Source organism: Chelonoidis abingdonii, chromosome 24, assembly GCF_003597395.2.
Source record: "Chelonoidis abingdonii isolate Lonesome George chromosome 24, CheloAbing_2.0, whole genome shotgun sequence".
In the NCBI taxonomy this organism is placed as follows: Eukaryota; Metazoa; Chordata; order Testudines; family Testudinidae; genus Chelonoidis; species Chelonoidis abingdonii.
In genome coordinates, this window is record NC_133792.1 from 26,448,985 (window position 1) to 26,461,530 (window position 12,546).

General features: G+C 42.3%; 1 protein-coding gene across 1 annotated transcript; it reads left to right on the plus strand.

Annotated features, from left to right (window-relative positions):
• Window positions 1–3,743: 3,743 nt before the first annotated feature.
• Window positions 3,744–11,238, plus strand: LOC116825900 (beta-1,4-galactosyltransferase galt-1-like). Its single transcript, XM_075060473.1, has 2 exons — window positions 3,744–3,861; window positions 7,164–11,238. The coding sequence occupies exon 2, from the start codon at window positions 9,029–9,031 to the stop codon at window positions 10,406–10,408; it is 1,380 nt and encodes a 459-aa protein (XP_074916574.1). The 5' UTR covers window positions 3,744–3,861; window positions 7,164–9,028; the 3' UTR covers window positions 10,409–11,238.
• Window positions 11,239–12,546: the final 1,308 nt, after the last annotated feature.

The following is a 12,546-nucleotide window of genomic DNA, read 5'->3' on the forward strand; positions in this document are numbered from 1 at the left end:
CCCACAGTTCACAGGAAGACTAAGCTCTTTTACAGTCCATTGTCTCTTGCTGATGGGCCATCAACACTGTCCAGCTTTTTCATTGTTGTAACTGAAGTGTTAGCGGGGGACGTCACCCAAAGTAACACAGTTGAACTATAAATACATAGTCAGTATTCCTAAGTTCAGATACAGAAATGATACATGCACACTAATAGGATCATAGTAAATTATAACCTTTCCAATGATACTTTACAAGAGTTATCTTGCATAAAGCATATCTTAGTTATGTCATATTCCTACCACAAACATATTTTCATAAATAATATGTAGTATAATGTCACAGGGTTGACTCTGAAATTCAGCCCTACTTCTAGTCTCCAGCTTGGTCAGGCTGTTGATCTTGAGGACATGCTGCAGTGCAAATTCTGTGACCCAGGCTTTCTCTAAGAGAATGAGAATGGCCATCTTAATGGTTTGGGTCATGGCAGTGGGTGAAGCTTCCACAGACCGCTGCTTGGGGAGGCTAGCTTCTCCGTCTCCCTCTTCTGCCTGTGGCTTTGCCCACACTACACCCCTGTGCTGCCCAGACCCTGCCCCCTCCCCACTTTCTCCCACCTCTCTTCCCTCCCTGCTCGCCCCCCACCCCTTTTCCTGGCAAGTTGCTCCAACATTATTCGGTGGGAAGAGTAGTTGTCCCATAAAGTCCCAATCTCCTGTGACCAGAGGAATGTATACTGCATGAATGAACCATAAAGGTTTGGGAATTGTAAAACAACACTTCTAAGCATTTTCCACCTGATGACCTCAAAGCCCCTAACCAAAAACAATTAATTTAAACTCCTGTGAGGCCCTCAAGTATTATTATTCCTGTTTTTTGGGTGGAGAAACTAAGGCATGGGTTAATTAAGTCCCCTGTCCACTGCCTTTTTAAATTAATAAAAAGATTCCCCTTGAGATCAAGCCTTGAATGGTGGGTCCAATGTCAAACTGGAAGTTTGTGACAGGGAGCCATTAATAAAACCCGTATCTTTACAGTTCTAGCTCTGATTTCAACACCAAGCCATGCTTTTTTGCTTAACTTTTACTTTCCTTTTCCATTATCTGGAAAACAAATGTGTCTCTTTGACAGGACTCTTACTGGATTACTGAACAGGCTTCACATGTAGGATAGTTGTATTTGTAGTACAGTACAGTTTATAGAGGAATCTAAGAGCTATGATTTCAATGTGATTCCTTGTTTCACACAGGAATGTGTGATATGAGTTCTATATGACTTGTGTCCTGTTAGAGAGACAAGGTGGTTTCCCCCTGGACTATTATACCTGGCACCACCCATGAAGATGGGTGAGGCAGTAATATCATTTATTGGACCAACTTCTGTTGGTGTGACAGACAAGCTTTCAAAAAGCCCTCCCTCTTTTAAAAGTGACCTGCCCCTCCACGCCCTCCTTTCCAGCAGGCACTTTAACTGAGTTGCTCCAGCATTAGTACAGCAGGAGAAGTCTCATAGCTGGGCCAGCCAGTGAAAAACAGAACCACTTTTAAAACTGACGGGGCCCTTCCCTGTATCGAATTGTTCTAGCATCCGCACAGCAGCAGGAGGAGTCCCACAGCAGATGGGGGAACAAATGGGTGGGCAAGGAAACCCACGCAGCAAACGGGGGAGCTGAGTCAGTGGGGAGAGGGGGATTGCAGTGAGTTGCAGGGGTCCAAACACGAGCAAGGAGAGGAGGAACCCAGGCATCAGCAGCTGGTGGGGGGTACGATGACAAGGGCTAGGAGGAAACCCACCAGGCAGCAAGCATGGTGGAGGGGAGGCTGAACAGAGAGAGAGAGTCTGCAGGGAGAGGGCAGGGGGGAGAGGAGGACCCAGCAAGCAGCAGCTGGGCTGGGGAGGACTAGGAGATGGAGGGAGCAAGGCGGAAACCTTACACCAAGCAAGCAAGGGGAGGCTGAGCAGAAAGAGAGAGGGCTGGGGCCGGACAGGAGGAAGATGAGGAGGGGAGGCAAGGAGCAGGGGGATGCCAGGCAGGGAGCGGGAGACTGGAAGGCCAAGCAGGGAGGGAGCTGAGCTGGAAGGAGAGGAGATGGAACCTGCAAAGCATACAGCAGCAGCACAGCCTGCAGGGCTCTCCGGAGAGGGGGCTGAGTCTTGAGGCTGGTCTACACTAGTAGGGGGAGATCGATCTAAGATACTTCAACTTCAGTAATGCTATTCATGTAGCTGAAGTTGTGTATCTTAGATCGATTTACCTTGGGTCCTCACAGTGCGGGATCAATGGCCGCAGTTCCCCCATTGACTCCGCTACCGTCTCTTGCTCTGGTGGAGTTCCAGAGTTGATGGGGAGTGTGTTCGGGGATCGATTTATCGTGTCTAGATGAGACACGATATATCAATCCCCGATAGATCAATGACTACTCGCCGATCTGGCGTATAGTGAAGACATAGAGACGGTGTGCAAAAGCCTGCAGCAGCTGTGGCTGGGAGAAAGAGTGTATATGACTGACTGAGCTTCTCCATGTAAGTTCCAGAGCAGCTGAGGAAGCTATCCACTACTCAGTTTTCCAAGTTCATTAGTAATGTCTATGGGGAGTCCAAGGAACCCAGAAAGCTGAATAGCAGATACACCCTTCCCAGCTGCCCTGGAACCTGCACGGACCATAATAAATTAAATCTTCCTGTGATGTGAAAGGCAGGGACAGCAAGAGATTGGGCCACCGTGTCCCCAGCATTCCGCAGCATGTCTTATGGCACCTGTGTGGGAAGGCACTGCCTTCCTGTGCCTATTATACACACTGCTCATGGTTTGGGTAGTGTTTTATGTTGGATATTTTAATATGAGGATTTGAATCATTATGGCATGTATTTATTGTATGTTGACATCAACCTAGAGCAAAAGACAGGTACATTTTAGCAAATTAATATTATGAAGTCTAGGATACGCCAGTTTGTAATGGTCCTACATAAATGTGACGTTTTAAGAAATGGTCTGAATCTGTTCTTCACTCCACCATCTAGGGCCAGGGAAAGTGCCCATAACTGAAGCCTGTAAGAATGAAACTCCTTGTAACTGAAGGTATAGAAAAAGTATGTGGCACTCCCTTCATTGTTTGTCTTCGCTCAGTTGTGCTTTCAATTGAAATTCCATATCTCCTTGTGACATAAATGGAAGCATTAGGTACACCAAGATGACCCCAAGGGGGTAATGGAGTCTGCATGGAATGGATCAGTGTCTCAATATACTCAGAATTCTGGGGTTTCTCAGGATTCCTAGGGTTCTCTGGGGGGTTTTAAGAAATTTTTCTGAGATTTCAGGGGGATTCTATGGAGATTTCAAGGGCTTGGGGGCATCAGGGGGACTTGGAGGAGCCAACACTGCTGAAACAAAGCCTGGCAAAGTACCAGGGGCTGGGGATTTATTGGTGGGGCTCCTGTTAAGGTTATGTTTAAATAATTTTGGGGAAAAGAAAATGTTATTGATATAACAATACATGGTCAATACATAATATGTTGCTTAATATTGTTAGTTCTGTATTAAGATGTGACTTACACATGTCAAGACAATCTAATGATGATGTCTGTGACACTTGCTGGGGTATCCAGGATTGTGAGGTACCTCACTGCTACCTGCCGTTAGCATGAAACAGGTTTGTTTGTGCCTGATGTTTGTCAGCTTCATGAAACCGCCAGCAGGCCTCACAAGCACTGCCTTCGAGTCCTCCACAGACCTTGCTCTATCTTGTTCTCTTTGTACAGGTAGCAACAGACACGCACAACCCTGAATCCTTGGAGAATTATCTGCAGTGTCCAGCCCTTTATCCTCTGAACGCTTAAACTTACCAGGCCTGCTATTCCCAAGATACAGTACACACCAGTCTGTAAGATTCAATTCAGAACCATCACTTTGCTTTATATCACAGCACTTATTTGTTTTCATTATAAATATATCTAAAGTTATTATCAAAGAATAGAGATTCAAGTAATAGTGAGTAAGAATATTGGAAACAAATGGTTACATATAAAACAAAATCCTAACACGCTTTCTAGAGACTAAACATAGTTAACAAGTTACTCTCTTGTCTAACCAAACTTGTCTCACTCGAAGTTCTCTCCAGCATTTTCAGCCAAGCCTGGTTGAGACCCCTTTTTCATGAAGCAAAATCAGTGTCCTTTTACTTCTTCAGTGAAGGATACCAAGGTGACCCCTCTGTCTCCCTAAATATACTCATGCAAACCTTTGAGATATATCTCCAGGTAAAGCCCCTCCTCCCTGCTTTTTTTTCCTTCCTGTTAGGGCTTGTCTACACTTAAAATGCTATAGCAGTGCTATAGTAGCACAGCTGCTCTGCTGTAGTACTTCAGTGTAGACCAGAGATTGGCAACCTTTGGCCCGCGGTCTCCCAGGGTAAGCCCCCTGGTGGGACGGGACGGTTTGTTTACCTGCTGTGTCTGCAAATTCGGCCGATCGTGGCTCCCTCTGGCCGCGATTCACTGCTCCAGGTGAATGGGGGCTGTGGGAAGCGGTGCAGGTGTAGACACTACCTATACCAATGGGAGGGTGTAGGTAAGTCACCTCCTTGAGAGGAGGTGACTAGGTTGGCTGAATTCTTCCATTGACCTAGTACTGTCTGCATGGGGACTTAAGTTGGCTTAATAACCCCACTCAGTGGTGTGGATTTTTCACATCCTTAACCAACTGACCTAATTTTCTAGTGTAGACTAGGTCTTAGGGTATGTCTACACTGGCAGAGTTACAGCGTTTGGAGTTACAGTGTATGTCCAGGGATCATATCCAGCCTTCTCCTTTGGAGTATAATGCAGAGGGTACTGTACACCTCTGTCCCATCCCGTTTCCCCACCCCCCAATCCTGAGGATCAGCTAGTCTGTGGTGTGAAGGAGGCGCAGGGGGTGTGTGCTCAGGGGACGGCCGGGTGAATAAAAATCAATGATTTTTTTTTATTTAAATAGGTTTTTTCCCCTCAAAGCATTTGATCAAAAAATCCGATCTGAAGATAGTTTTAATTAAAATACATTATAGCTCAAAGATATCACATCATGGAATAGGGATTATAAATTCTAATTCTATAGTATGAGACAGTATATTCATGTAATGTTTAAGAAAAGTTTTGTAAATGAGTTCCAATAGTTCATGGATTAGGGACCCAATTTTATGAGGTTCCAGGGGCTTCTGTATCGATTATTTAGGTTAATCTTTCTACCTACCCAGTGGGACTCAGTGCTCAGTCTAGAAGATACTATCAGAGATACTTAGTTCTGCAGTTCTCAAACTGTGGATTTGTGTCTCCAGAGATAACATGCTTGTTAATGCAAAAATGTTTTTAAATAAATATAGAGGTGAGAAATAACAGACCTCAACCCTATTGTCCCTCTGCAAATTTGTGAACACAGTGTCAATCCCTTACCTCTCTCTAAAAGTGCAAAGTTTCAATAAGTTCAATGAATCAAAGATTGTTGGGGGCGGAATAGATCTGGACAAGGAGAAGAAGTCTGGAGTAAATGTGAGAAGGGAGGGCCAGGCAGTAGAAACAAAAGTGAAACTGTTTGAGCAACATATTCCAGAAGTCTTGAGGTCTTTCTGAGTGTAGCCTTCATTGATTTGAGATCTACCATACTATACTCTCACTAGAAGGGAAAACCTGTAATGGCAGCTGGCTATAAAGAGACCAAGTTTGGGAATATTTTAATACTGGATACATGATTAAATAGAGGTTTCCATCCTGGGAGAGGAGGCTTAACTCGGTGGGAAGAGGTGGAGTGGGGTGGAGTAGGGGCAGGAAGAGTTGGAGTGGGGCGTTGGGGTGGAGGAGTGGAGTAGGAGTGTGGCTTGGGGTTGAGCACCCCTGGGGATAGTTGGAAGCTGGGACCTGTGGTCTTTGGTGAACTAGAATGTTCATATCACACTCGGGAGATTCTTTTAACCCCTCTGCATACCTTTGCCAGTTAGCATGCAGAGGTTCTTGGGTCACAATGTTTTATTGTAAATGACCCAAAATATCTATCAATCAAATTTTTTATTTAAAAAAAAAAAAATTAACAAAGAAAACACCTCCCTTAAACCCAGATTCCATCTCAGCCACCTTTTATTACTTATTTGTATAGTGATAACAGTAGTAGCTGTAGTTACAGACTAGAACTCCATTGTGCCAGGCACTGTACAGACATATAACAAAAAGATGATCTCTGCCCTTAAAAATTTACAATCCAAGTATACGATAAGAGACAACAGGTGGTTATAGAAAACCAGATAAAGGGAATGCATGGGAATGATAAGACAATAACCACACTATTCTTAGGTCTCTAGATATAGCATATAATTATGTTGCCACTTGTTTTAATTTGCTTGCCTTTATTGTCCTCAGCTGATTTTCCACGTTAGTTACTTCACCCTGACACCAGCATTCCTCCTCCTATTCCATATCTCTACCTTTCCCCCAGCCACCAACTGCACATCTCCTTCCAGCCTCCCCTGGAATGGTATCCTCTTTCCCGTTTTCTCTTCCCTCCACTCCCATCTGCATTTAGAATTTTAATTGTGCCATCAAGATACAAACATAACCTAGCTAAGTAATTGGTTTAACTCTTACATTTCCTCTTTCTCATAACCCCCTTTATCTCTTATTCTCACTCATTGTCTTATCAATAATTAGATAGGAAAATCTTTAGGGCAGAAATTAAATCTCTTATTTTCTGTAGCACACTTCTAGGCACTGTTATAAATGATAGCTGCAGTGAATGTGAACATAAACATGTTTAGATGTAAATGTACCCAAATCATTTTTATATCATGGCTATAAGACCTAAGAAGACTAATTTGCAGTCCTCCTTCTTATCATGGAGTGGTTAAAAATCCCTAGTTCCCTTTCAGATACAATACCTTGTGTACAGCAGCAGCATAAGAATATGGAGTCATTTTCATGTACACTGTAACCATATTTCAAACTTTTCCTTCGGCCAGTTTTCTCTTCAGTCACTGATCTCACACTTGCACCTTCTCTTCAGATTGGCTTATTTTCCTGCAGTAAACTCTTAATTACGGATCTCTGATCATGGTGTTAGGAGAGTAAGGATGTGATTCATTAATCCTTTAATTAATCTATGCTTATCTCACCCAATTTCCCTGAAAAGGGAATTAATAAAGTAATTGGCCATTTCTTACAGACAGATTTCCATGAACAGCAATGCCTCTTCTGCAACAGGAAGAACTTCAGGCTCAGTAATATTTAGAGAAGCTCATTAGAGACAAGTCAGGTGATCAATTGCCTAGTGTCCAAAAGAGGCAAATGGATGAGGTCCTCTCAAACAAGTCAGAATCAAAATAATTTTTGGACATAAGGTTAGTAGACTTGGTTAATCTGAAGAAATTAGAATCTAAAATTCAGAGTAAAAGATTTTTGTACATTTTTGATTTTACAAAGAGCTCTTCTTCGGGTCTGGGAAATGTACTCTGAGGATATGTCGCCGCTGCAATTACAAACCTGTGGCTGGTCCATGCCAGCTGAGGGGTTTGCTGTGCTTGGGCTAAGGGGCTATTTAACTGCTGTGTAGATGCTCAGGCTCTAAAATAAACTACTCCAGATTAGGGATGTAAATATCGTTAAAAAAGTAAACCAGTGTGACAGGGTCAGGCCAGATAGCTACAGGAGAGTGTTAGAAGGCAGATTGTTAGTCCCTGTTTAAGTAGATCCCTTTTCCCTGGGGAGCTGAGGATAAAGAAGGTGTTGGAAGGAGGCCATGGGAAAGTAGCCCAGGGAGTTGTAGCTGTTGCGCAGCTGTACCAGGAGGCCCTCTAAACAGCAGCAGTCCACAGGGCCCTGGGCTGGAACTTGGAGTAGAGGGTGGCCCGAGTTCCCCCCAAACCTCCCAATCCCTGATCAGATACAGGAGGAATTGGCCTGGATTGTGGCCCCTACCAGAGGAGAAGGTCTCTGGGCTGTTTCCTGACCCACATGGTGAATCTCTGAGGCGAGCAAATCCGCCAATAAGCGCAGGACTCACCAAGGTAGAGGAGGAACTTTGTCACACCAGTTAAAATTATATTGTTTAATCGGTCAACCGATTAAAGGGAGAGGAGCTGGGGCTGGGGCTGCTCTGGCCAGCAAGACTGGGGCTGTTCCTGGGGCCAGCTGCCATGGCCCGGGGCTGCTGCTCCGGCCAGCGCAGCCCAAGGCTGTGGTTGGGGTTGGCCGTCCACTGAGTCCCACGGGACTGGGGCTGCTCCGGGCTGCCCGGGATTGGGGGTTAAGTGTTAGCCTGGGTTAACCAGTAAGGCTAATGCTTACTGGTTAACCGTTTACTATATTACATCCCTACTCTAGATAACTTAAGAAAATATCTAACTTGTGAGGAAACTTGTAACTCATATTTAGTAAGAGATTTTTTGTTTTTTTTTAACATAGCATTTACTCTGGAGGGTTTCAGTTAAAAAATAAATCTGGGAAGGAGGAACGGAAACTCACTTGGCAGTGGTTCTCTCCTTTTCTAATCTATTTTTTGTGGTCTCCTTTCTAATATTCAAGTTAGAATAAATACAAATGTTCACCCTGTATCAGGGAGCAAAACCACCAAAAGCCACAGAACAACAGCAGGCAGAATTTACAATATTATACATTTGAGACTGATTTCAAATGTTTAATGTGAAGTGTCTGTATTAGAGGAGTGGCTACCTTTATTTCCTGGCCAATTACCAAGTGCAGAGTCTAGGGAGAAAATAGAAAAATTTCACACAAAGCATGTCCAAGAGAGGGGATGAGGATTGAAGGTGGAAGTGGAGGATGGAAAACATAACTAATCAGTAATTGGTATCTAACTCGGAGGAGGAACAACTTCCAAAAAAAATAAATACCAAGAATGATTATGCTATGTAGGTGCAGGAGTAGATTAGCTTTCAGTTTAAATATTCCCTACTTTTAACTGGTAAAGTAATTACCGATATCTACTTTTATGTCCTACTTTTAACTGGTAATGTTCATTCTAATTTTAAACCATTTCTCTCATAGACACTTACCTAGAACTTAAATGCAGAAATGTCTTGCTATGGAAGAATCTTTTTTTTTGTGATGGTCCTTTTCGTACTGTTTCTGTATTCCCTCTTGTACTATTGGGTAACACAAAACTCTCCCTCATCAAAGTCGACAGGGCTGATTGACCTCTGTCAAGGTGAGATTGCCAGGGATACAATCACAGCATTAAAATATAATAAAACATTTATAATAGCACCATACTTTGACAAAAGACAAATAAACCTCACTCGTGTAATTGGGATTGTACACCATAATGAAGTAAGAGATCTTTATTGCTGGTTTTGTTGTCAATCTGATGGCAAGGTATCTGTGGAAAGGGCAGCAATAGATGTTCATTCAGATCTATTTGGATTCCCTTATGGTACAGCAGATTTACTTTGTGTGGAGCCCCAAAACTGTGATCCAAACTATGTGTCAATTCATTGGTCCCCTAAAGGAAATATTGTCCAGCTACCAAGGTTTGAAATAAAAAACCGTGATGACAAGACCCTTTCTGTTGAATTCACTGTGTGCATCTCTACCATGTTTGGAAATTACAACAATGTCTTACAATTCATACAGAGCATTGAGATGTATAAAATTCTTGGGGCACAGAAAGTTGTTATCTATAAGAACAGCTGCAGCCAATTGATGGAGAAAGCCTTGGAATTTTATATTGCAGAAGGAACTGTTGAGATAATTCCCTGGCCAATTACTTCATACTTCAACGTTTCTTCTTACTGGCATTTTTCTATGGATACCAAAGACATTGGCTACTATGGACAAATTACTGCTCTAAATGATTGTGTTTACCGCAACATGTACAGGAGCAAGTTTGTGCTTCTTAATGATATCGATGAAATTATTCTGCCCATTAAACACTTGAACTGGAAAACAATGATGAGCAGCCTTCAAGAGCAAAATCCAGGGACTGGCATTTTCCTCTTTGAGAACCACATCTTCCCTAAAACTGTATATTCTTTGAATGAGGCATTCAACATTTCATCCTGGAGTGCTGTACCAGGGGTCAACATACTCCAGCATATTTATAAAGAGCCTGATAGACCATGGATCTTCAGTCCTAGGAAAATGATAGTTGATCCAAGGAAAGTGATTCAGACTTCGGTCCACTCTGTTCTAAAGGCCTATGGAAGCAGCCTAGAAGTTTCCAGGAACATTGCAATTACTTATCATTGCAGAGACCCTCTCCAAGGAAACATACCTAAAAAATTTCTCACTAAGGATCCAACCCTCTGGAGATATAACTTGTCTTTGATTAAGAATGTTAACAAAGTGGTAAAAAAGCAGTACTTCAAATGGACCATGAAAAAAATATTGCAGATATTCTCAGAAGCCATTGGAAACACCTTTAAAGGGACAGTTATAGACATTTCTACTTTATAAATCCTAAGGCCCTCATTTGTAAAAGGGCAAACCAGTTTAGTCATAATTTTGCAGCATTGAAAACAAGACCTGGAAAAACAATCCTACTCATGGTAAAATCTACTGTAAATTAAAAGCATAAGTGAGCCATAAGAAAATGTGATGCAAGTATGTTAAGAATGGTGGTATGATATTGTTAAATGTCTCTCTCTCTCTTTCTTTCTTGCTTTAATCCCATCTAAAGAAGCTGAAAATACATTGTACATAAACTCAGCCACTTTCCTTATGTTTATGGAACCATAACTTGGTTATGTTATTTATTTAGGGATCAGAGTATTGCTCTACTTCTAGAAATAGGAGGACAAGGTAAAACTCCAAATGTACCTTCCCTAGCTTAGCAGTTAAGAGCTCCTCAGCTTTAAAGGAGGTGGTCTTTAAATAAATGTGTTAAATATTTGGATTTAATATTTTCTTTCTTTAGGCATTGTAATCTGTTGTTAGGAAATTATTGAATTAGAACATAACAAAGAAAGTAATATAGCAAAATGACCATTTTGCTGTGTGGTGTTTCTAGTCCATCCGTTACTCCAGTGAGTTTGACTGCATAGGTTAATGTAAATTCAGTCTATGAACTTTAAAACTAATTTTATCATTTCTTGTTCAAAAAGGAGCATAGAAAGAGGTGGTTTTATTTAGTATTGTAAGTTTTCCCTTATGCCTGCAGCCATATGATCTCTGAATTGCTAGCTTTGCCAGTTGATATTTCACAATGTCTCACATTTTCAGACAGTCATTGTTTTTGTAAGCAACATGGTGTTCATAAAAATTATGAATAAAGTTAATAGTCTGTGAATCTAATAAAACCACAGTCCTCATTTAAACAGGTGTTGCGGGTATAATCTCACATAATAGCATCAGTACAAATCCAGTTAACATTAATAGGAGAATTAGCCATGGGCAAAACAAAATCATTTTCAAAAAACCACCTTCACCTGGACCTCCCTGCAGAGTCCCATTACTGTTGTGTCCAGAACCTGCCAACAAGCCTCTGTGCAACCAGATCCCGCCTCATAGCTGGATCCCCCACTGAGCCACCCGCACCCAGATTGCCCCACACAGAACTGTCTCAACCCATACTGGATCCCCCCACTCTAAGGTCCTCCACACTTGGATCTTACCTTGCTGAGCCTGCCTGCCTGCCCACACTTGGTGCACCTGGCATAGAGGGGCAAAACCTGGGGTGTTTCTGGGGCAGGCCCAGTCCTTATGCTGGTATCCTATGCTGGTTTTGATCACAGCTCTCTTGTCCCCATTGAGAGGTGCCTGTCTTATCTTTAGAGTCATCAATCTGCCCTCCTCTGACATTTAAATAGGGGCGTGTTTCAGCCTCCTGGGACCCTTGCATCTGTCTCCGGTTTCTCTTTCATACATCTGGTTCAGCGATGGCTTTCACACTTCTCTTAACATACGTTTCGTATTCACACACAAAACAGAATTAATTTACACAGAATATTTTGAACAGGAAGATCAAATTGTAGTGCAAAATAAAACAATTATGGCATTCTTTTACTTATTTTAAAATCCTAAACCTACAACAAATTGGTGACCCTCAAAGGTCTGTTACTGCCTTGAAATCAGTCCAGAAACAGATTCTGGCTGATGTATCTCTATCCATTGGCCCATTAGGCCATTCCTTTCTGTTGTTCAAAAAAGGTGGCTGGTAGGATATGATCAAATCATACACCAATACATTTAATACATGCTACATTATTATTCTTTATCCTTCATTCTAAATTATATAAAATACAAACATAAAATCCTCCTACTACAAGGGTTGGTACAACCTCACCACTGAGTCCGCGTCCTGGGGGGAGCTGCACGGTGATCTTCAACAGCTGTCCAGCAAGTGGCCTGTGCTCTCCAGTGCCATGCTGGAGCCTCCACATTTCTTTGGCAAATAAAATTTTGCAGAATTTTGTCAAATTTTAAAATAGATTGTGCAAATTTTTAATTTTTTGGCACAGAATGCCCTCAGGATTATTTCATTGTTTATTCACAACTGAACAGAGTCAACAGAAGAAACTGAGGGAGCCCCATATTAGAATATCTCATAACCCAGTGGCTAAGGCACTCACTTGAGAGGTGACAAATCCCTTCTC